This window comes from Salvelinus alpinus, chromosome 2 (genome assembly GCF_045679555.1).
Source record: "Salvelinus alpinus chromosome 2, SLU_Salpinus.1, whole genome shotgun sequence".
Classification (NCBI taxonomy): Eukaryota; Metazoa; Chordata; class Actinopteri; order Salmoniformes; family Salmonidae; genus Salvelinus; species Salvelinus alpinus.
Window position 1 is genome coordinate 95,867,692 of NC_092087.1, and position 25,593 is coordinate 95,893,284.

The window sequence follows — 25,593 nt, forward strand, 5'->3', positions numbered from 1 at the left end:
ACAGAGTTGTACCCTACGTGTAGTGTTGTGGAGAGGTCTAGTACTACGTCCTGGACAGAGTTGTACCCTACGTGTAGTGTTGTGGAGAGGTCTAGTACTACGTCCTGGACAGAGTTGTACCCTACGTGTAGTGTTGTGGAGAGGTCTAGTACTACGTCCTGGACAGAGTTGTACCCTACGTGTAGTGTTGTGGAGAGGTCTAGTACTACGTCCTGGACAGAGTTGTACCCTACGTGTAGTGTTGTGGAGAGGTCTAGTACTACGTCCTGGACAGAGTTGTACCCTACGTGTAGTGTAGTGGAGAGGTCTAGTACTACGTCCTGGACAGAGTTGTACCCTACGTGTAGTGTTGTGGAGAGGTCTAGTACTACGTCCTGGACAGAGTTGTACCCTACGTGTAGTGTTGTGGAGAGGTCTAGTACTACGTCCTGGACAGAGTTGTACCCTACGTGTAGTGTTGTGGAGAGGTCTAGTACTACGTCCTGGACAGAGTTGTACCCTACGTGTAGTGTTGTGGAGAGGTCTAGTACTACGTCCTGGACAGAGTTGTACCCTACGTGTAGTGTTGTGGAGAGGTCTAGTACTACGTCCTGGACAGAGTTGTACCCTACGTGTAGTGTTGTGGAGAGGTCTAGTACTACGTCCTGGACAGAGTTGTACCCTACGTGTAGTGTTGTGGAGAGGTCTAGTACTACGTCCTGGACAGAGTTGTACCTACGTGTAGTGTGGGCGGGGCGTAGAGCAGGTCCTCCAGCTCCAGGTGACAGCACCTCTGTAGACTGGTCTCACTGATCTCTCTGATCAACTGCAGGTTATACAGACTGTCTGCTACAGACATGGTGTCCTTCAGACACACATCTAGAGGAGAGGGGCAGGAGGAAGAGAGGGGGAGGGAGAGGAAGGAGGAAGGGAGAGGGGGAGGAGTAGATATCAGAGATGTGTGTGTGTGTGTGTGTGTGTGTGTGTGTGTGTGTGTGTGTGTGTGTGTGTGTGTGTGTGTGTGTGTGTGTGTGTGTGTGTGTGTGTGTGTGTGTGTGTGTGTGTGTGTGTGTGTGTGTGTGTGTGTGTGTGTGTGTGTGTGTGTGTGTGTGTGTGCGTACCCTCCAGTGGCAGCAGGTCAGGACAGTAGTAGTGCAGAACAGCAGCTATAGCACAGCCATTAGACAGATCCCTTACACCAGACACCAGAGGAAAAGTAGGAGTCTGCTTAGACAGAACCTTATCCTTCCTATAACGGATCTGACAGGGAGGGAGGGAGAGAGGGAGAGAGGGAGGGAGGGAGGGAGGGACAGAGAGAGAGAGAGAAACAGAGAGAGAGAGAGGGAGGGAGGGAGGGAGGGAGGGAGGGAGGGAGGGAGGGAGGGAGGGAGGGAGGGAGGGACAGAGAGAGAGAGAGAAACAGAGAGAGAGAGAGAAAAAACAACAGTTAAGTACCTATTGTTGAATTAGTTAATGAGACCAAAAGGCCCAGAATTACCCCACAATACAGACGACTTTGCCACGACGTTTAGAGAAATGATCAAGACATGTCATAAACTCCACAGCCAGCCAATAATCCACCAACACAGCCGAGAAAAGAAGTCTGACAAACCAAGCACAAGACTTACCGCAGTACAGTACTTTGCTGAGCACACACACACACACACAAGCGCACACGCTGAACAGAGTTATGGCTCACATGTCAAACGAGACATTGCAGTGAAAAGAGGGATGAGAGACAGAAACAAAGAAACAAAGAAAGGAAGTGCAGAAAAGAGTTGTGATGAAGCAGTGTGAGCTGAGACTATAGCGCTCTCTGGTGGACATGCAGGGGAACAACAGGCAGTACAACCAAAAGGCACTTGAGTGACTGAACCACTAAGGAGAAAGAAGAAAACAAGCTCCTCCCTCTAGAGAACTGTGTTAGCAGACTGAAAAACAACAAGCTCCTTCCTCTAGAGAACTGTGTTAGCAGACTGAAAAACAACAAGCTCCTTCCTCTAGAGAACTGTGTTAGCAGACTGAAAAACAACAAGCTCCTTCCTCTAGAGAACTGTGTTAGCACACTGAAAAACAACAAGCTCCTTCCTCTAGAGAACTGTGTTAGCAGACTGAAAAACAACAAGCTCCTTCCTCTAGAGAACTGTGTTAGCAGACTGAAAAACAACTAGCTCCTTCCTCTAGAGAACTGTGTTAGCAGACTGAAAAACAACAAGCTCCTTCCTCTAGAGAACTGTGTTAGCAGACTGAAAAACAACAAGCTCCTTCCTCTAGAGAACTGTGTTAGCAGACTGAAAAACAACAAGCTCCTTCCTCTAGAGAACTGTGTTAGCAGACTGAAAAACAACAAGCTCCTTCCTCTAGAGAACTGTGTTAGCAGACTGAAAAACAACAAGCTCCTTCCTCTAGAGAACTGTGTTAGCAGACTGAAAAACAACAAGCTCCTTCCTCTAGAGAACTGTGTTAGCAGACTGAAAAACAACAAGCTCCTTCCTCTAGAGAACTGTGTTAGCACACTGAAAAACAACAAGCTCCTTCCTCTAGAGAACTGTGTTAGCAGACTGAAAAACAACAAGCTCCTTCCTCTAGAGAACTGTTAGCACACTGAAAAACAACAAGCTCCTTCCTCTAGAGAACTGTGTTAGCAGACTGAAAAACAACAAGCTCCTTCCTCTAGAGAACTGTGTTAGCACACTGAAAAACAACAAGCTCCTTCCTCTAGAGAACTGTGTTAGCAGACTGAAAAACAACGAAGCTCCTTCCTCTAGAGAACTGTGTTAGCACACTGAAAAACAACAAGCTCCTTCCTCTAGAGAACTGTGTTAGCAGACTGAAAAACAACAAGCTCCTTCCTCTAGAGAACTGTGTTAGCACACTGAAAAACAACAAGCTCCTTCCTCTAGAGAACTGTGTTAGCAGACTGAAAAACAACTAGCTCCTTCCTCTAGAGAACTGTGTTAGCAGACTGAAAAACAACAAGCCCCTTCCTCTAGAGAACTGTGTTAGCAGACTGAAAAACAACTAGCTCCTCCCTCTAGAGAACTGTGTTAGCAGACTGAAAAACAACAAGCCCCTTCCTCTAGAGAACTGTGTTAGCAGACTGAAAAACAACAAGCTCCTTCCTCTAGAGAACTGTGTTAGCAGACTGAAAAACAACAAGCTCCTTCCTCTAGAGAACTGTGTTAGCAGACTGAACAACAACAAGCTCCTTCCTCTAGAGAACTGTGTTAGCAGACTGAAAAACAACACGCTCCTTCCTCTAGAGAACTGTGTTAGCAGACTGAACAACAACAAGCTCCTTCCTCTAGAGAACTGTGTTAGCAGACTGAAAAACAACAAGCTCCTTCCTCTAGAGAACTGTGTTAGCAGACTGAAAAACAACAAGCTCCTTCCTCTAGAGAACTGTGTTAGCAGACTGAAAAACAACAAGCTCCTTCCTCTAGAGAACTGTGTTAGCACACTGAAAAACAACAAGCTCCTTCCTCTAGAGAACTGTGTTAGCAGACTGAACAACAACAAGCTCCTTCCTCTAGAGAACTGTGTTAGCAGACTGAAAAACAACAAGCTCCTTCCTCTAGAGAACTGTGTTAGCAGACTGAAAAACAACAAGCTCCTTCCTCTAGAGAACTGTGTTAGCAGACTGAAAAACAACAAGCTCCTTCCTCTAGAGAACTGTGTTAGCAGACTGAAAAACAACAAGCTCCTTCCTCTAGAGAACTGTGTTAGCAGACTGAAAAACAACAAGCTCCTTCCTCTAGAGAACTGTGTTAGCAGACTGAAAAACAACAAGCCCCTTCCTCTAGAGAACTGTGTTAGCAGACTGAAAAACAACAAGCTCCTCCCTCTAGAGAACTGTGTTAGCAGACTGAAAAACAACAAGCTCCTTCCTCTGGAGAACTGTGTTAGCAGACTGAAAAACAACAAGCTCCTTCCTCTAGAGAACTGTGTTAGCAGACTGAAAAACAACAAGCTCCTTCCTCTAGAGAACTGTGTTAGCAGACTGAAAAACAACAAGCCCCTTCCTCTAGAGAACTGTGTTAGCAGACTGAAAAACAACAAGCTCCTTCCTCTAGAGAACTGTTAGCACACTGAAAAACAACACGCTCCTTCCTCTAGAGAACTGTGTTAGCACACTGAAAAACAACAAGCCCCTTCCTCTAGAGAACTGTGTTAGCACACTGAAAAACAACAAGCTCCTTCCTCTAGAGAACTGTGTTAGCAGACTGAAAAACAACAAGCTCCTTCCTCTAGAGAACTGTGTTAGCAGACTGAAAAACAACAAGCTCCTTCCTCTAGAGAACTGTTATGCAGACTGAAAAACAACAAGCTCCTTCCTCTAGAGAACTGTGTTAGCAGACTGAAAAACAACAAGCTCCTTCCTCTAGAGAACTGTGTTAGCAGACTGAAAAACAACAAGCTCCTTCCTCTAGAGAACTGTGTTAGCAGACTGAAAAACAACAAGCTCCTTCCTCTAGAGAACTGTGTTAGCAGACTGAACAACAACAAGCTCCTTCCTCTAGAGAACTGTGTTAGCAGACTGAAAAACAACAAGCTCCTTCCTCTAGAGAACTGTGTTAGCAGACTGAAAAACAACAAGCTCCTTCCTCTAGAGAACTGTGTTAGCAGACTGAAAAACAACAAGCTCCTTCCTCTAGAGAACTGTGTTAGCAGACTGAAAAACAACAAGCTCCTTCCCTCTAGAGAACTGTGTTAGCAGACTGAAAAACAACAAGCTCCTTCCTCTAGAGAACTGTGTTAGCAGACTGAAAAACAACAAGCTCCTTCCTCTAGAGAACTGTGTTAGCAGACTGAAAAACAACAAGCTCCTCCCTCTAGAGAACTGTGTTAGCACACTGAAAAACAACAAGCTCCTCCCTCTAGAGAACTGTGTTAGCAGACTGAAAAACAACAAGCTCCTTCCTCTAGAGAACTGTGTTAGCAGACTGAAAAACAACACGCTCCTTCCTCTAGAGAACTGTGTTAGCAGACTGAAAAACAACAAGCTCCTTCCTCTAGAGAACTGTGTTAGCAGACTGAAAAACAACAAGCTCCTTCCTCTAGAGAACTGTGTTAGCAGACTGAAAAACAACAAGCTCCTTCCTCTAGAGAACTGTGTTAGCAGACTGAAAAACAACAAGCTCCTTCCTCTAGAGAACTGTGTTAGCAGACTGAAAAACAACAAGCCCCTTCCTCTAGAGAACTGTGTTAGCAGACTGAAAAACAACTAGCTCCTCCCTCTAGAGAACTGTGTTAGCACACTGAAAAACAACAAGCTCCTTCCTCTAGAGAACTGTGTTAGCACACTGAAAAACAACAAGCTCCTTCCTCTAGAGAACTGTGTTAGCAGACTGAAAAACAACAAGCTCCTTCCTCTAGAGAACTGTGTTAGCAGACTGAAAAACAACTAGCTCCTCCCTCTAGAGAACTGTGTTAGCAGACTGAAAAACAACAAGCTCCTTCCTCTAGAGAACTGTGTTAGCACACTGAAAAACAACAAGCTCCTCCCTCTAGAGAACTGTGTTAGCAGACTGAAAAACAACAAGCTCCTTCCTCTAGAGAACTGTGTTAGCAGACTGAAAAACAACAAGCTCCTTCCTCTAGAGCACTGTGTTAGCAGACTGAAAAACAACAAGCTCCTTCCTCTGGAGAACTGTGTTAGCAGACTGAAAAACAACAAGCTCCTTCCTCTAGAGAACTGTGTTAGCAGACTGAAAAACAACTAGCTCCTTCCTCTAGAGAACTGTGTTAGCAGACTGAAAAACAACAAGCTCCTTCCTCTAGAGAACTGTGTTAGCAGACTGAAAAACAACAAGCTCCTTCCTCTAGAGAACTGTGTTAGCAGACTGAAAAACAACAAGCCCCTCCCTCTAGAGAACTGTGTTAGCAGACTGAAAAACAACAAGCCCCTTCCTCTAGAGAACTGTGTTAGCAGACTGAACAACAACAAGCTCCTTCCTCTAGAGCGCTGTGTTAGCAGACTGAAAAACAACAAGCTCCTTCCTCTAGAGAACTGTGTTAGCAGACTGAAAAACAACAAGCTCCTTCCTCTAGAGAACTGTGTTAGCAGACTGAAAAACAACAAGCTCCTTCCTCTAGAGAACTGTGTTAGCACACTGAAAAACAACAAGCTCCTTCCTCTAGAGAACTGTGTTAGCAGACTGAAAAACAACAAGCTCCTTCCTCTAGAGAACTGTGTTAGCAGACTGAAAAACAACAAGCCCCTTCCTCTAGAGAACTGTGTTAGCACACTGAAAAACAAGCCCCTTCCTCTAGAGAACTGTGTTAGCAGACTGAAAAACAACAAGCCCCTTCCTCTAGAGAACTGTGTTAGCACACTGAAAAACAAGCCCCTTCCTCTAGAGAACTGTGTTAGCAGACTGAAAAACAACAAGCTCCTTCCTCTAGAGAACTGTGTTAGCAGACTGAAAACAACAAGCTCCTTCCTCTAGAGAACTGTGTTAGCACACTGAAAAACAACAAGCTCCTTCCTCTAGAGAACTGTGTTAGCACACTGAAAAACAACAAGCCCCTTCCTCTAGAGAACTGTGTTAGCAGACTGAAAAACAACCAGCTCCTTCCTCTAGAGAACTGTGTTAGCAGACTGAAAAACAACAAGCTCCTTCCTCTAGAGAACTGTTAGCACACTGAAAAACAACAAGCTCCTTCCTCTAGAGAACTGTGTTAGCAGACTGAAAAACAACAAGCTCCTTCCTCTAGAGAACTGTGTTAGCAGACTGAAAAACAACAAGCCCCTTCCTCTAGAGAACTGTGTTAGCAGACTGAAAAACAACAAGCTCCTTCCTCTAGAGAACTGTGTTAGCACACTGAAAAACAACAAGCTCCTTCCTCTAGAGAACTGTGTTAGCACACTGAAAAACAACAAGCTCCTTCCTCTAGAGAACTGTGTTAGCAGACTGAAAAACAACAAGCTCCTTCCTCTAGAGAACTGTGTTAGCAGACTGAAAAACAACTAGCTCCTTCCTCTAGAGAACTGTGTTAGCAGACTGAAAAACAACAAGCTCCTTCCTCTAGAGAACTGTGTTAGCAGACTGAAAAACAACAAGCTCCTTCCTCTAGAGAACTGTGTTAGCAGACTGAAAAACAACAAGCTCCTTCCTCTAGAGAACTGTGTTAGCACACTGAAAAACAACAAGCTCCTTCCTCTAGAGAACTGTGTTAGCAGACTGAAAAACAACAAGCTCCTTCCTCTAGAGAACTGTGTTAGCAGACTGAAAAACAACAAGCTCCTTCCTCTAGAGAACTGTGTTAGCAGACTGAAAAACAACAAGCTCCTTCCTCTAGAGAACTGTGTTAGCAGACTGAAAAACAACAAGCTCCTTCCTCTAGAGAACTGTGTTAGCAGACTGAAAAACAACAAGCTCCTTCCTCTAGAGAACTGTGTTAGCAGACTGAAAAACAACAAGCTCCTTCCTCTAGAGAACTGTGTTAGCAGACTGAAAAACAACACGCTCCTTCCTCTAGAGAACTGTGTTAGCAGACTGAAAAACAACAAGCCCCTTCCTCTAGAGAACTGTGTTAGCAGACTGAAAAACAACAAGCTCCTTCCTCTAGAGAACTGTGTTAGCAGACTGAAAAACAACAAGCTCCTTCCTCTAGAGAACTGTGTTAGCAGACTGAAAAACAACAAGCTCCTTCCTCTAGAGAACTGTGTTAGCACACTGAAAAACAACAAGCTCCTTCCTCTAGAGAACTGTGTTAGCAGACTGAAAAACAACAAGCTCCTTCCTCTAGAGAACTGTGTTAGCAGACTGAAAAACAACAAGCTCCTTCCTCTAGAGAACTGTGTTAGCAGACTGAAAAACAACAAGCTCCTTCCTCTAGAGAACTGTGTTAGCAGACTGAAAAACAACAAGCTCCTTCCTCTAGAGAACTGTGTTAGCAGACTGAAAAACAACAAGCTCCTTCCTCTAGAGAACTGTGTTAGCAGACTGAAAAACAACAAGCTCCTTCCTCTAGAGAACTGTGTTAGCAGACTGAAAAACAACACGCTCCTTCCTCTAGAGAACTGTGTTAGCAGACTGAAAAACAACAAGCCCCTTCCTCTAGAGAACTGTGTTAGCAGACTGAAAAACAACAAGCTCCTTCCTCTAGAGAACTGTGTTAGCAGACTGAAAAACAACAAGCTCCTTCCTCTAGAGAACTGTGTTAGCAGACTGAACAACAACAAGCTCCTTCCTCTAGAGAACTGTGTTAGCAGACTGAAAAACAACTAGCTCCTTCCTCTAGAGAACTGTTAGCAGACTGAACAACAACAAGCTCCTTCCTCTAGAGAACTGTGTTAGCAGACTGAAAAACAACAAGCTCCTTCCTCTGGAGAACTGTGTTAGCAGACTGAAAAACAACAAGCTCCTTCCTCTAGAGAACTGTGTTAGCAGACTGAAAAACAACAAGCTCCTTCCTCTAGAGAACTGTGTTAGCACACTGAAAAACAACTAGCTCCTTCCTCTAGAGAACTGTTAGCAGACTGAACAACAACAAGCTCCTTCCTCTAGAGAACTGTGTTAGCACACTGAAAAACAACAAGCTCCTTCCTCTAGAGAACTGTGTTAACAGACTGAAAAACAACAAGCTCCTTCCTCTAGAGAACTGTGTTAGCAGACTGAAAAACAACAAGCTCCTTCCTCTAGAGAACTGTGTTAGCAGACTGAAAAACAACAAGCTCCTTCCTCTAGAGAACTGTGTTAGCACACTGAAAATAACTGGATAGTTGAGACACAGCAATATGGTGGAGCCACAAGTGTACAAGTGTGGAAGTGTACCAGACCAGATAGAGGGTAACCGATCAGGATCAAATCAGCTCCAATGTGTCATTCCAACCAGAATGTGAAGAAGTATTGATAAAACATACATGTATAAAATGAAATCATAAATAACAGTGAATAAATAATTTATAGTGTTTCCATCCACAAACAGCAGGGTTGGAATGTCTGTCTGTCTGTCTGTCTGTCTGTCTGTCTGTCTGTCTGTCTGTCTGTCTGTCTGTCTGTCTGTCTGGCTGGCTGTCTGTTAGTTAGCTGAGAGAGAGAAAGCAGCAACAGGGTTGGAGTGTCTTTCTGTCTGTCTGGCTGGCTGGCTGTCCGTTAGCTGAGAGAGAGAGAGACGAGGAAGAGGAGGAGGAGGAGGAGGAGGAGGAAAGGGAGGAGAAGAGTGGCGTATACGTTACCACTGGAGGTTTATTCCCAGACTCCTCCTTCAAACAAAAAGCGATGGCATGCTGGATGAGGATGGCAGAGAGAAGGACAAGCGTAAACACCCACGGGTCGCCATGGGAACTGCCATACACAGTCACGTGACGAGGGGGAGGCGGGGGACAGAGGGGGTTGAGGAGGGGGAGGGGGAGGGGGAGCAGAAATACATTAAGGTAAGAACCACCTTCTCACCTCCCCACGATGCACAGGAGAGAAGTTTCCCCCTAGGTACAGATCTAGGATCCGTTTCCCCTCCCCCAATCCTTAATCAATAGTGGGGAAAATGCAAAACTGACCAAAGATCAGGCCGTAACTTCGCCCTACCCTAGCCCCATCACCCCCTCCACCATCTACACTGAGTGTACAAAATATTAGGAACACCTTCCTCCATTACATTTGTTGTACCCCATTTTGTCTCAATTCGTCAGGGACTCTGCAAGGTGTCGAAAGTGTTCCACAGGGATGCTGGCCCATGTTGACTCCAATGCTTCCCACAGTTGTGTCAAGTTGGCTGGATGTCCTTTGGGTGGTGGACCATTCTTGATACACACAGGAAACTGTTGAGTGTGAAAAACCGGCGACCCTACCATACCCCGTTCAAAGGCACTTAAATATTTTGTCTTGTCCATTCACCCTCTGAACGTCACACATACACAATCCATGTCTCAATCGTCTCAAGGCTTAAAAATCCTTCTTCAACCTGTCTCCTCCCCTTCATCTACACTGATTGAAGTGGATTTAACAAGTGACATCAATAAGGGATCATAGCTTTCACCTGGTCAGTCTATGTCATTGAAAGAGCAGATGTTCCTAATGTTTTGTCCACTCAGTGTAGAGGTAGATGATGAGAGGTGAGTTGTCCTTAACCACAGGATCAGGGGCTGTAGTCATAAAGCCTCTCAGAGTGCTGATCTAGGATCAGTCCCCTCCCTCCTTTGATTCCTTAATATTTAAGAGGCCAAACTGATCCTAGATCAGCACTCCTACTCTGAGAAGCTTCAGAGTAGTGTGACTATAACCTCAGAGGTTCAAAGTTCATAAGGTCAGGGTCATGTATATAGTGTCACACAGCAGGGAGAGAGAAAGACGGAAAGAGAAAGAGGGAAAGAGAGAGAGAAAAGAGGGGGTGGATAGATATAAAGTATCTAGCATTTCAAAAGAGAAACATTATTTACAATAAGGCAGATATATCATGAGAGAGAAGAGATAGAGAGAGAAAGAGAGCGAGAGCGAGAGAGAGAGAGAGAGAGAGAGAGAGAGAGAGAGAGAGAGAGAGAGATAAAAGGAGCACACTTACTGGGACCAGTTTCCAGTACCAGCGGGTGGGACACTGCCATACAGGGATGTGAGAGAGAAGAGAGATAAAAGAGAGCAGTAGAAGTGATAGAAACTTTAGGGACACAGCAGTTTAGTCTTTAGTAGCAGTCTTATTCTGATGTTTAGAAATGCTTGCATGTGTGTGTGTGTGTTTATGTGTGTGTTTATGTATGTGTGTGAGTGTGTGTATTTATGTATGTGTGTATGTGTGTATGTGTGTGTGTTTATGTGTGTATGTGTGTGTGTTTATGTGTGTGTGTGTATGTGTGTGTGTGTGTGTGTTTATATATGTGTGTGTGTTTATGTGTGTGTGTGTATGTGTGGGTTTATGTATGTGTGTATGTGTGTGTGTTTATGTGTGTGTATGTGTGTGTGTTTATGTGTGTGTGTATGTGTGTGTGTGTGTTTGTGTATGTGTGTGTACTAACTGTTGGTTGAACAGGCTGTGGGTCTGTGCAGGTTGGGACCTCCTCATCCTCAGTGCTCTCTCTCAACTTCTGATTCAACTGCAGAGAGGGACAGACAGTTAGAGACAATCACATGTCAACAATACCATGGTCCTAATCTAGAATGACCAGGTCGTGTTCTAGAACGTTCTGGTTGTGTTCTGGTCGTGTTCTAGAATGACCTGGTCGTGTTCTAGAACGTTCTGGTTGTGTTCTGGTCGTGTTCTAGAATGACCTGGTCGTGTTCTGGGGTTCTATAAAGACGTATTGATGTTCTAAAATGACCTGTTTCTGATCTAGAACGTTCTGGTTGTTCTTCTGGTCGTGTTCTAGAATGACCTGTAGGGCTGGGCGATAAATCAATATCAATAAATATCGAGGTGGGGCCTCCTGGGTGGCGCAGTGGTCTAAGGCACTGCATCGCAGTGCTAGCTGTGCTACCAGAGATTCTGGGTTCGAGCCCAGGCTGGGCCTCCCGGCCGCGACCGGGAGGCCAATGGGGCGGCGCACAATTGGCCCAGCATCGTCCGGGTTAGGGAGGGTTTGGCCGGCAGGAATATCCTTGTCTCATCGCGCACTAGCGACTCCTGTGGCGGGCCGGGCGCAGTGCACGCTGACCAGGTCGCCAGGTGCACAGTGTTTCCTCCGACTCATTGGTGCGGCTGGCTTCCAGGTTGGATGTGTATTGTTTCAAGAAGCAGTGCGGCTTGGTTGGGTTGTGTTTCGGAGGACGCATGGCTCTCGACCTTCGTCTCTCCCTAGTCCGTACGGGAGTTGCAAGGATGAGACAAGACTGTACCTACTACCAATTGGATACCACAAAATTGGGGAGAAAAAAGGGGTAAAAAATAAATAAATAAATATCGAGGTCATTACTTCTGTGACGCAGCAGGAACATGCGGAGAAGTGACAATATGCACGTGGAGAGGTATACGCCCACTAAAAACCACTTAGCACCTCGAGTGATGGAGTTTGACCACTATTAACCATGAAAAATGAGTGATGTCGGCGAAAACAGTGGCAGCCATGGAGAAGGAGCAGATTCAGCTGGTTCAGTTATTTGGAAGTGGTTTGGCTTTTTGAAGTCTGACAAAGAGCAGAGCAACGTTCGGTGCAAATTGTGCCGTAGACCAAGTCTGGTAATACGACAAACCTTTTTCACCATCTGAAGCAAAATCACTCTTTGGAACATGCAGAAAGTTTGAGTTTGCGCCGCGGTATTGATAAACGCCCGTCGAGCACCATTCGATCTGAGGATGTTCACCTGAAGCAGTCAACACTGACAGCGGTTATGTCCTACGAGCAAACACCGAAAAGTCACAAAGACATCACACATGCTATTATGCTTTGCATTGCTAAGGACATGCTACCAATTAGCACAGTCGAAAAGGACGGTTTCAAGAGGCTTATCAATTGAATTGACCCCAGGTACGTGCTCCCTGGCCGCAAACATTTCTCTCACACCGCACTGCCTAAACTCTACGCCGAGTGTAGGGAAACAGTTGAAGAACAGCTCAAGACAGATTTGACGTATTTTGACTACCGATCTGTGGTCAAGTTACACGTCAGCGCCTTACATTAGCCTCACTATCCACTATATTGACAAAGAGTGGAATCTTCTAAATAAATGCCTTCAAACAGCATACTTTCCCGACGACCACACGGGTGAAGCTATAGCAGAGGGGCTCATTGACGCTCTGCCTCCTGGGGACTCAGTCAAGACAGACAGGTCTGCATTACAAACGGCTAGTGGTGCGAAAGTGGTGAAGGCCGCTCAAATCAACAAACGGACCCGACTGCAATGTTTTGGACATCGTCTGCACTTGGCCATTGGTAAGTAACCTTGTCAATTGTGTATATTGAAGTGATTGGTTAGACCAAACTAAATGTGCATTTTTTTTCATCAACTGATTAAGTTAAATATTACATTTGTACATAACTAAAGGGATTCTTGTGATTTTTACATTTTATTAAAATCTCTTGATTTCTCTTAGAGAGAGTGGGTACACACAAACGGGTGGATCGAGCAATTGGAGTGTGTAAGAAAGTGGTAGGTGCCTTTTCCTATTGGTGGAAAAGAAGAGAGACCTGCCAGTTGATCAAAAAGAACACCACCTACCCCAGGACGAGTTGGTGACAGAGTCACCTACCAGGTGGGGATCACGTCAAAACATGGTGCAAAGAGTCCTGGAGCAGGAGAAAGACATTTCACAGGTCTTGTCCAGAGGCAAGAAGACCCGGCACTTAGCGCCCACCTATTCAGATATAGATGTTCTTGAGTCCCTCAACCAGGCATTGACCCCACTAGAATTCACAGATGTTCTGTCTGGTGAGTCTTATGTCAGAGTGTCTTACCTGAAGCCAGTACTACACCTGTTCAATACAGAGGTCATGAAACCTGATGATGGTGAAACAGAGCTCACCCAAACCATCAAAACGGTAGTCATGGACTATCTGAATGAGAAACATGATGACCTCCTGGACATAGCCTCGTTGGTCGACCCTCAGTTTAAAACACATTACATCGAAGAGGAGAAGGTGGGCCAAATAAAAGCAAGAGCTGTCTCAGAGATGGTCAATAAGGGACATGAAAACCCAGGCCCAGCACAGGGAGACGTTGCTGCTGCTTCACCACAACTGACAGCTAAAAAGAGAAAGTCACTGGGCAGTTTTTTCAAAAAGCCGTGTTCCACCACCACAGGTCTTACTGAAATCCAGCTGGTAGACAAGGAAGTCAGCTGCTACCTTCACTCTCCTGATGCTGACAGTGGATCCACTGGACTGGTGGAAGATCCAACCTAACAACCTTCCCCAAGTCAGCCACCTGGCAAAGTGCTACCTTCAGTCTCCTGATGCTGACAGTGGATCCACTGGACTGGTGGAAGATCCAACCTAACAACCTTCCCCAAGTCAGCCACCTGGCAAAGTGCTACCTGTGTATTCCTGCGACCAGCTCCCCCTCAGAGGGTGTTTTTAGCACCGGTGGCAACATAGTGACCTGCCATGGGGCAGCTTTAAAGCCAGAGACCGTAGACAGACGTGGCTTTCTGGCTTGTAAGACAACAACTACCCCAACTTCAACAGATATAATGCATATTGACTTTCAACAGATATAATGCATATTGACTTTCAACAGATATAATGCATATTGACTTTCAACAGATATAATGCATATTGACTTGCACTATTTGTTTTTTTATTTTTGTACTTCTTGCTCATGACTTGTAAGGGTTTACAGCTTGAAAAAAAAAAGTGGAGTTAAAATGTTATTTGTGAGTGTCACGTTCCTGACCTGTTTTCTGTTAGTTTTTGTATGTGTTAGTTGGTCAGGACGTGAGTTTGGGTGGGCAGTCTATGTTATGTGTTTCTATGTTGGTTAATGGGTACCTGATATGGTTCTCAATTAGAGGCAGGTGGTTTTCATCTCCTCTGATTGAGAATCATATTAAGGTAGGTGTTGTCACATTGTTTGTCGTGGGTGGTTGTCTTCCGTGTCTGTGTTTGTTTGCACCATACGGGACTGTTTCGTTCGTTCATCGTTTTATGTAGTCATTTTTCCTGTTTGTGCGTTCTTCGTGTTATATGTAAGTTCGTATGTTCAGGTTTGTCTACATTCGTTTTGTTGTTTTGTAAGTATTCAAGTTAAGTTCGTGTTTTCGTCTTTGCTTAAATAAATTCATTATGTATTTACAACCCGCTGCATTTTGGTTCAATCCCTGCTCCTCCTCTTCGGTTGAAGAGGAGGAGGAACGCCGTTACAGTGAGTTCTACTTCTGACAATAAATAATAAACATTAAAGTGTTCAGGCAGGCTTGAGTCTGAAGCAGATATGCACCTTTAAAACATTATTTGATTAATATCATGATAATTATCGTTACTGAATGAAAAAAATCTCTCTATATATATTGTGATAATTGATTTGCCATATCACCCAGCCTTAATGACCTGGTTGTGTTCTAGAAGGACCTGGTTGTGTTCTAGAAGGACCTGGTTGTGTTCTAGAAGGACCTGGTTGTGTTCTAGAAGGACCTGGTTGTGTTCTAGAAGGACCTGGTTGTGTTCTAGAAGGACCTGGTCATTTTCTGGTCGTGTTCTGGTCTTACCCGGTTAACCCAGAAGAGGAGGGCATTCTCCCACGGAGCCCCGCCTCCCATTTTCTCTGCCTCTGCCGTCATCTTAACCTTGCCCACCGTCTCCATGGCAGCCAGTGACATCAGCGAGTCAATCAGGACCAGGTGGGCCCTCTAGACCAATCAGACAGAGAGAAGCAGACCATGAGCTAATCATGAGAGAGCAAAGGATCAACGATAGGAGTAACGTTAGGGTTACACGCACGCACGCACAAACACACACACACTGTAACACACACTGTAACACACATTGTAACACACACTGTAACACACACACATTGTAACACACACTGTAACACACACACACACACACTGTAACACACACTGTAACACACCGTCTTGATGGGCGTGTGGCTGAGGTCTTCCTCTGTGATGGCCACATCCTGGTCCCTGGGCTCCAGGCCCCTCTTGGTGAGGAGCTGCAGCAGTGCGGAGTTGTCCCCTGGGGGCCCCTGAGGAGCGGGCTGGGAGACCCCGTGGAGCAGGGCCTGGGTCCTACAGTACAGCTCAGGGGACAGGAGTAGCTGGGAGACGGAGGGTTTGAGGTGCTCCTGCTCATACTTGTCTCTGTACAGAGGCTCTCGCAGCTCCACCGGGACATTCTCTATGGTGGAGGAGAGGGGTAAACAATGAGGAACTGTAGAACTACCTGAACATTCTCTACAAGGAGACAGAGGACAACCTATAGAGTTATAACTGTAGAACTACCTGAACATTCTCTACAAGGAGACAGAGGACAACCTATAGAGTTATAACTGTAGAACTACCTGAACATTCTCTACAAGGAGACAGAGGACAACCTATAGAGTTATAACTGTAGAACTACCTGAACATTCTCTAGGAGACAGAGGACAACCTATAGAGTTATAACTGTAGAACTACCTGAACATTCTCTACAAGGAGACAGAGGACAACCTATAGAGTTATAACTGTAGAACTACCTGAACATTCTCTACAAGGAGACAGAGGACAACCTATAGAGTTATAACTGTAGAACTACCTGAACATTCTCTACAGGGAGACAGAGGACAACCTATAGAGTTATAACTGTAGAACTACCTGGACATTCTCTACAAGGAGACAGAGGACAACCTATAGAGTTATAACTGTAGAACTACCTGAACATTCTCTACAGGGGGACAGAGGACAACCTATAGAGTTATAACTGTAGAACTACCTGAACATTCTCTACAGGGGGACAGAGGACAACCTACAGAGTTATAACTGTAGAACTACCTGAACATTCTCTACAAGGAGACAGAGGACAACCTATAGAGTTATAACTGTAGAACTACCTGAACATTCTCTACAGGGGGACAGAGAACAACCTATAGAGTTATAACTGTAGAACTACCTGAACATTCTCTACAAGGGGACAGAGGACAACCTACAGAGTTATAACTGTAGAACTACCTGAACATTCTCTACAAGGAGACAGAGGACAACCTATAGAGTTATAACTGTAGAACTACCTGAACATTCTCTACAGGGGGACAGAGGACAACCTATAGAGTTAGAACTGTAGAACTACCTGAACATTCTCTACAGGGGGACAGAGGACAACCTATAGAGTTATAACTGTAGAACTACCTGAACATTCTCTACAGGGGGACAGAGGACAACCTATAGAGTTATAACTGTAGAACTACCTGAACATTCTCTACAGGGAGACAGAGGACAACCTATAGAGTTATAACTGTAGAACTACCTGAACATTCTCTACAGGGGGACAGAGGACAACCTATAGAGTTAGAACTGTAGAACTACCTGAACATTCTCTACAAGGAGACAGAGGACAACCTATAGAGTTATAACTGTAGAACTACCTGAACATTCTCTACAGGGGGACAGAGGACAACCTATAGAGTTAGAACTGTAGAACTACCTGAACATTCTCTACAAGGAGACAGAGGACAACCTATAGAGTTATAACTAGAGTTATAACTGTAGAACTACCTGAACATTCTCTACAGGGGGACAGAGGACAACCTATAGAGTTATAACTGTAGAACTACCTGAACATTCTCTACAAGGAGACAGAGGACAACCTATAGAGTTATAACTGTAGAACTACCTGAACATTACAGGGGGACACCTGAACATTCTCTCTCTCCCCCCCTCTCTACCCTTCTCTATCTCTCCCCCCTCTATCTCACTCCCCCCACCCCCTCTATCTCCCTTTCCCCCACTACCAATCAGTTACTACAGAGAGAAAGAAAGGATGAAAGAGTGAATGTACAGACTCTCTTCTCTCTCCCTCTATCTAGACAGGCATATCACACAGAGGACAGATAAAATGTTATCATCTGCATGAACAACTCAGCCAGGCGACTGTGTGTGTGTGTGTGTGTGTGTGTGTGTGTGTGTGTGTGTGTGTGTGTGTGTGTGTGTGTGTGTGTGTGTGTGTGTGTGTGTGTGTGTGTGTGTGTGTGTGTGTGTGTGTGTGTGTGTGTGTGTGTGCATTCTGCGGCATGGCACTGCAACACACACATCCCTCGGCTGAGCTCAGTGACCCACAACCCCTTGCTCTGCTGCTCAAGGAGAGGGAAGGATGATCTGAGAGATTGGAGCAGCTCTCCCACTGGCAAGGAAGGAAGAAATATCTAACTCTGGACTGGACTACTCCCCTCCTCTCTCCTCCTCTTGTCCTTCCTCTCTTGGAGTGGGCTCCAAGAAGAAAGAGAGAGGACAATAATTCCAGATGGGCTGTTGAGAGAGGGAGCAAGGGGAAGAAAGAGAGAGGACAATAATTCCAGATGGGCTGTTGAGAGAGGGAGCAAGGGGAAGAAAGAGAGAGGACAATAATTCCAGATGGGCTGTTGAGAGAGGGAGCAAGGGGAAGAAAGAGAGAGGACAATAATTCCAGATGGGCTGTTGAGAGAGGGAGCAAGGGGAAGAAAGAGAGAAGACAATAATTCCAGATGGGCTGTTGAGAGAGGGAGCAAGGGGAAGAAAGAGAGAGGAATCTGATCTAGGCTGCGTCTTATAGGACACACTATGTTTACAGCCATTGTTATCAGCAGGACTATGGTCCTTGACACACACACACACACACACACACACAGAACTACCTCTGTCTCCCTGTCGAGAATGTTCAGTAGGTTCAACTCTGTGTATTCAAGCTACAGAACACTGGGGATAAACGGAACGCTGGTTGCCATGGGAACGGCAGAAGAGGAGAAAGCCATTCCGTCTCAATCAAAAGGAATGACTGTGGCTCTGGACTGCTGAGCAGGGCCCAGCTAACCCAATTAGCATCATGCTAATCTAATCCAGTAGAAACAGATTAAACAACGCGAAAACAGCAGAGACACACACAGGGCAGAGGAGGTTCAAAACAAACAGAGGCTTTGACTGAGACTGTATGGAGGGTTGTATACAACATACACAGCTATGTAAAGACCAGTGGAGGCTGCTGAGGGGAGGACGGCTCATAATAATGGCCGGAACGGAGCCAATGGAATGGCAACAAACACCTGGAAACCATGGAAACCATGTGTCTGATGTATTTGACATCGTTCCACTGATTCTGCTCCAGTCATTACCATGAGCCCATTCTCCCCAATTAAGGTGCCACCAACCTCCTGTGGTAAAGACACACACACACACACACACACAATGGAGCCTGAAGTAAACACACACAATGGAATGTGTTCATTAACACAGAAAGGGGAAGAAGGAGAGGAATCTGATTTAGGCTGCGTCTGATAGGACACACTATGTTGTTTACAGCCATTGTTATCAGCAGGACTATGGTACTTGACACACACACACACACACACACACACACACACACACACACACACACACACACACACACACACACACACACACACACACACACACACACACACACACACACACACACACACACACAAACATACACACACACACACACACAGAAACACACAGAAACACACACACATCATGTCTGGCACAGGATCCTCTATTGATCTCTTATAGATTTAAAAGTCACTTAACCTCCATGAAGACACTTACTTTAACAGTTTACACTATAATACCAATGTTACAGTGCAAGACAGAGTGCATCTGTGCAGTGTGCCAGATGTTGACGTTTGTTTTCCAACTTCCGCATTGGGCTGACTGAGATTTCTATCGGGAATAGGCTACTAACAACATATGTCAGGTAGCCTTCTACATACGTCAGGTAGCCTTCTACATACGTCAGGTAGCCTTCTACATACGTCAGGTAGCCTTCTACACACGTCAGGTAGTCTTCTACATACGTCAGGTAGCCTTCTACACACGTCAGGTAGTCTTCTACATACATCAGGTAGCCTTCTACATACGCCAGGTAGCCTTCTACATACGTCAGGTAGCCTTCAACATACGTCAGGTAGCCTTCAACATACGTCAGGTAACCTTCTACATACGTCAGGTAGCCTTCTACACACGTCAGGTAGCCTTTAACATACGTCAGGTAGCCTTCTACATACGTCAGGTAGCCTTCTACATACGTCAGGTAGCCTTCTACATACGTCAGGTAGCCTTCTACATACGTCAGGTAGCCTTCAACATACGTCAGGTAGCCTTCTACATACGTCAGGTAGCCTTCTACATACGTCAGGTAGGCTTCAACATACGTCAGGTAGCCTTCTACATACGTCAGGTAACCTTCTACATACGTCAGGTAGCCTTCAACATACGGGAATCGATACAGTTAAGAGGCTCAAACTCACGATCGACAGACAGGATGCTATTGAACGGTCCCACAGGAATAAATTACACTTCCTCTATTTCCCTAATAACCAATCCTCAGTCCACTCTCCACCCCAAGACCTCAAGACCACGTTCTGTAGCCACATGTAGATAGATGGATGGTCCCACATAGATGCTCTACAGACGGTCATACTATCAACACACGATCTGTTGATAAGCAACTGCTTGCTAAGGTCACGGTTAGGTTTAGAATAAGGGTTAGTGTTAGGGTATGGGCTAAGGTTAGGGTAAGGGTTAAGGTTAGGGTTGAGGTTAGGGTTATGTTTGGAATAAGGCTTAGTGTTAGGGTTTGGGTTAAGGTTAGGGTTATGGGTTAAGGTAAGGGTTAAGGGTTAAGGTTAGGGTTAGGGTTGAGGTTAGGGTTATGTTTGGAATAAGGCTTAGTGTTAGGGTATGGGCTAAGGTTAGGGTAAGGGTTAAGGTTAGGGTTATGTTTAGAATAAGGGTTAGTGTTAGGGTATGGGCTAAGGTTAGGGTTAAGGGTTAAGGTTAGGGCTAGGGTTAAGGTTAGGGTTAAGGGTTAAGGTTAGGGCTAGGGTTAAGGTTAGGGCTAGGGTTAAGGTTAGGGCTAGGGTTAAGGTTAGGGTTAAGGGTTAAGGTTAGGGCTAGGGTAAGGGTTAAGGGTTAAGGTTAGGGTTAAGGGTTAAGGGTTAAGGTTAAGGGTTAAGGTTAGGGTTAAGGGTTAAGGTTAGGGCTAGGGATAAGGGTTAAGGGTTAAGGTTAGGGTTAAGGGTTAAGGGTTAAGGTTAGGGTTAAGGGTTAAGGTTAGGGCTAGGGATAAGGGTTAAGGGTTAAGGTTAGGGATAAGGGTTAAGGGTTAAGGTTAGGGCTAGGGTTAAGGTTAGGGTTAAGGGTTAAGGGTTAAGGGTTAAGGTTAGGGCTAGGGTTAAGGTTAGGGTAAGGGTTAAGGTTAGGGCTAGGGTTTAGGTTAGGGTTAAGGGTTAAGGTTAGGGCTAGGGATAAGGGTTAAGGGTTAAGGTTAGGGTTAAGGGTTAAGGGTTAAGGTTAGGGTTAAGGGTTAAGGTTAGGGCTAGGGATAAGGGTTAAGGGTTAAGGTTAGGGATAAGGGTTAAGGGTTAAGGTTAGGGCTAGGGTTAAGGTTAGGGTTAAGGGTTAAGGGTTAAGGGTTAAGGTTAGGGCTAGGGTTAAGGTTAGGGTAAGGGTTAAGGTTAGGGCTAGGGTTTAGGTTAGGGTTAAGGGTTAAGGTTAGGGCTAGGGATAAGGGTTAAGGGTTAAGGTTAGGGTTAAGGGTTAAGGGTTAAGGTTAGGGTTAAGGGTTAAGGTTAGGGCTAGGGATAAGGGTTAAGGGTTAAGGTTAGGGATAAGGGTTAAGGGTTAAGGTTAGGGCTAGGGTTAAGGTTAGGGTTAAGGGTTAAGGGTTAAGGGTTAAGGTTAGGGCTAGGGTTAAGGTTAGGGTAAGGGTTAAGGTTAGGGCTAGGGTTTAGGTTAGGGTTAAGGGTTAAGGTTAGGGCTAGGGATAAGGGTTAAGGGTTAAGGTTAGGGATAAGGGTTAAGGGTTAAGGTTAGGGCTAGGGTTAAGGTTAGGGTTAAGGGTTAAGGGTTAAGGGTTAAGGTTAGGGCTAGGGTTAAGGTTAGGGTAAGGGTTAAGGTTAGGGCTAGGGTTTAGGTTAGGGTTAAGGGTTAAGGTTAGGGCTAGGGATAAGGGTTAAGGGTTAAGGTTAGGGATAAGGGTTAAGGGTTAAGGTTAGGGCTAGGGTTAAGGTTAGGGTTAAGGGTTAAGGGTTAAGGGTTAAGGTTAGGGTAAGGGTTAAGGTTAGGGCTAGGGTTAAGGTTAGGGCTAGGGTTTAGGTTAGGGTTAAGGGTTAAGGTTAGGGCTAGGGTTTAGGTTAGGGTTAAGGGTTAAGGTTAGGGCTAGGGTTTAGGTTAGGGTTAAGGGTTAAGGTTAGGGCTAGGGTTAAGGTTAGGGTTAAGGGTTAAGGTTAGGGTTAAGGGTTAAGGTTAGGGTTAAGGGTTTAGGTTAGGGTTAAGGTTAGGGTTAAGGTTAGGTTAGGGTTAAGGGTTAAGGTTAGGGTTAAGGGTTTAGGTTAGGGCTAGGGTTAAGGGTTAAGGGTTAAGGTTAGGGTTAAGGGTTAGGTTAGGGTTAAGGGTTAAGGTTAGGGCTAGGGTTAAGGTTAGGGCTAGGGTTAAGGGTTAAGGGTTAAGGTTAGGGCTAGGGTTAAGGTTAGGGCTAGGGTTAAGGGTTAAGGTTAGGGCTAGGGTTAAGGTTAGGGCTAGGGTTAAGGTTAGGGCTAGGGTTAAGGGTTAAGGGTTAAGGTTAGGGCTAGGGTTAAGGTTAGGGCTAGGGTTAAGGGTTAAGGTTAGGGCTAGGGTTAAGGTTAGGGCTAGGGTTAAGGTTAGGGCTAGGGTTAAGGGTTAAGGTTAGGGCTAGGGTTAAGGTTAGGGTTAAGGGTTAAGGTTAGTGGATAGTTATTTGAAATGTTGTTGACAGTTATTGAACATCTACAAACCATCTACAAACTACCCAAACAAAGTGTTCCTGATAGAACTGCCATGAAGAGACCTGAGGTTATTACGACTCCCTGATAAAATAAAGGTTAAATCAACAATAGGCCTACATGTTCTATATTCTACATGTTCTATATTCTACATGTTCTATATTCTACATGTTCTATATTCTACATGTTCTATATGTTCTATATTCTACATGTTCTATATTCTACATGTTCTATATTCTACATGTTCTATATTCTACATGTTCTATATGTTCTATATTCTACATGTTCTATATTCTACATGTTCTATATTCTACATGTTCTATATTCTACATGTTCTATATTCTACATGTTCTATATTCTACATGTTCTATATTCTACATGTTCTATATGTTCTATATTCTACATGTTCTATATTCTACATGTTCTATATTCTACATGTTCTATATTCTACATGTTCTATATGTTCTATATTCTACATGTTCTATATTCTACATGTTCTATATTCTACATGTTCTATATTCTACATGTTCTATATTCTACATGTTCTATATGTTCTATATTCTACATGTTCTATATTCTACATGTTCTATGTATTCTACATGTTCTATATGTTCTATATTCTACATGTTCTATATTCTACATGTTCTATATTCTACATGTTCTATATTCTACATGTTCTATATTCTACATGTTCTATATTCTACATGTTCTATATTCTACATGTTCTATATGTTCTATATTCTACATGTTCTATATTCTACATGTTCTATATTCTACATGTTCTATATTCTACATGTTCTATATTCTACATGTTCTATATGTTCTATATTCTACATGTTCTATATTCTACATGTTCTATATTCTACATGTTCTATATTCTACATGTTCCCTATTCTACATGTTCTATATTCTACATGTTCTATATTCTACATGTTCTATATTCTACATGTTCCCTATTCTACATGTTCTATATTCTACATGTTCTATATTCTACATGTTCTATATGTTCTATATTCTACATGTTCTATATGTTCTATATTCTACATGTTCTATATTCTACATGTTCTATATTCTACATGTTCTATATTCTACATGTCCCATATTCTACATGTTCTATATTCTACATGTTCTATATGTTCTATATTCTACATGTTCTATATTCTACATGTTCTATATTCTACATGTCCCATATTTTACATGTTCCCTATTCTACATGTTCTATATTCTACATGTTCTATATTCTACATGTTCTATATTCTACATGTTCTATATTCTACATGTCCCATATTTTACATGTACCCTATTCTACATATTCTATATTCTACATGTCCCATATTCTACATGTTCCATATTTTACATGCATTGTTTTCTACATAGGCAATTTCTATCTGAACGTTTCAAGACGTTGTGTCCTACTGCGTACTGCAGAGGACATTACAATTTTATAAAATGGGCGTGTTAGCAGGCCTGTAGGCTGACAAAGGGAACCCCCAGGTGCAACTGCCAGGGGAATGTGTAGGCTAGATACAAACGATTAGGCGATATTATATCCTTTCCTCGTCTCCTTTCCTCAATGGTAGGCGTACAATCCCTGATCTGATATAAATTGGCAGGTGAAAGCGACGTGGTTATAATCTATCCACTTCGCCAATCGGTGGTGGTGGAAGCTTGTGCCGATAAAGCCAGAACAGACATATCTGTATGTTCATCGCATGTCCCTTTGTGGCAGCTGTATAGCTGACGTTTAACCACAGGCTATATGAGTGGCAGTGTCACCTTCACACGATTGTGTGAATCTATAACACAATCTATAACACACAAGCAATGCATGCGTATGGCTACGAGAAGGCTGGACCACCGTGATGTAGCCTATGCGTGTGCGCGTGTAACACTGACACACATATGGAAAGGATATCCATTTAGGCTTACCACGCACGCGGTGGCATAGGCCTACACTCATATTAGCCTGATATGTGGCGCGTGCAACCACATTTAACTAGCAGATAGGCCTGTTGATCTTGGAGTGTAGGCCTATATTATCACCCAGTAGTAGTACAGGCCGCGAGATAAATAATTGATTAACTGACGATAGAAGTATAAGAGGAAGGCGGTGACGTCATCCTCCTCCGTCCATACCGCTGTACGCGAACCGCTGCACCTTTGAATCAAGACCTTCTCTTTCTTAACCATTCTGATTTCTGAACCTATAGAATCACCCCATTTAAAATACAAAATAAAAAGATGAATGAACAGATACGCTGTAACATATAGAACGCGTTCACCTGTGAGAGTGAAATGGCCAGAGAAGTAGTAGCTAACAGCCTGTGATGAAGAGGATAGACGCATATGGGTGTGAGCGTTAGAGATGCTTTGTGTGTGAGTCGCACATCTGGCTGTAGTCTATAATCAGACACATCGTAGCCTTGACAACATAAACCTTTTTCGAATAAAATCTAATTATTCCATTGTTATTAACAGTAAATATCCATGATTCTGTCCAATAGACGCCCTGGGGAAAACGTGCACTTTCCCCGTTATAGCCCACGGACACCGGCCAACTGCATCAATAACGGGAGAAACGTCAACCGGTAAATCGCCCATGATAAATAAAGCCCATTTTACCTGCGGATCCGTATGACTTCGCCAGTAGCCACCGGACACTGGCGCACACCTTGGCTCGGTTGAAGTCGTACTGATCCAACGGTTTAATCTCCGGTACCGTGGATGTCTTCCTCATCTCACCTGCATCCTCCATAGCCCAACCAGTCCACCCCGCCGTTCCGGGAAGGAAGGATGGAGAGCCGAGGAGAGGAAGGGAGGAGGAGTGCAAGCGATCTACAAAGAGGGGTGTTACCGCAGCAGCAGCTGCCAGTTTAAGAAATAAAAAATATAACAACAGCGATTTAAATCCTAATTGTTGCTGTGTTGTGGCGCATAATTAACGGTGACTGCTGTGCTGAGACCGTCTATGTCACCACGGCCTGATAATTAAGGTGTTGGTCCTTATTGCCGCTGCGAGCAATGCGCGGTCACTTGCTGCGTTGGCATCAGTGGGCTTGGGGATGATGAGTTGTAGTGGTATACTGATCCACGGAGACAACCGCTTTTCGGGAAATCATTTCCATTCTTTCTGCTTTGCGAAGCTGTCCCATCACAGTAATCCCCATGCAGTAGACTGCTGCACACGCATCCAGATGTAGGAGAGCCGCCACACATTGATTGACCTAGTTTTCAGGTGCTGCTGTAGCCAACGGTCCTGTATGGGGGGTGATAAGGGACATATATAAGCCTAGGCAACCCGTACCACCTGACATGA

General features: G+C 44.4%; 1 protein-coding gene across 3 annotated transcripts in view; it reads right to left on the reverse strand.

The window, feature by feature from the left end:
• LOC139545689 (calmodulin-regulated spectrin-associated protein 3-like) overlaps nt 1–25,520 on the reverse strand; it is a 43,851-nt gene extending 18,331 nt beyond the window's left edge. The window contains exons 1-8 of one of the 3 annotated variants that reach the window (XM_071353736.1): nt 24,900–25,520; nt 15,417–15,685; nt 15,055–15,195; nt 10,934–11,011; nt 10,486–10,518; nt 9,164–9,214; nt 1,101–1,239; nt 719–858 (exon numbers count right to left, since the gene is read on the reverse strand). In XM_071353736.1, the coding sequence (XP_071209837.1) occupies nt 719–858; nt 1,101–1,239; nt 9,164–9,214; nt 10,486–10,518; nt 10,934–11,011; nt 15,055–15,195; nt 15,417–15,685; nt 24,900–25,032 (984 nt within the window). In that variant the 5' untranslated portion in view covers nt 25,033–25,520. The remainder of the gene's footprint in view (nt 1–718; nt 859–1,100; nt 1,240–9,163; nt 9,215–10,485; nt 10,519–10,933; nt 11,012–15,054; nt 15,196–15,416; nt 15,686–24,899) is intronic. The other 2 variants (XM_071353717.1, XM_071353726.1) reach the window with 2 other exon arrangements.
• Nucleotides 25,521–25,593: the final 73 nt, after the last annotated feature.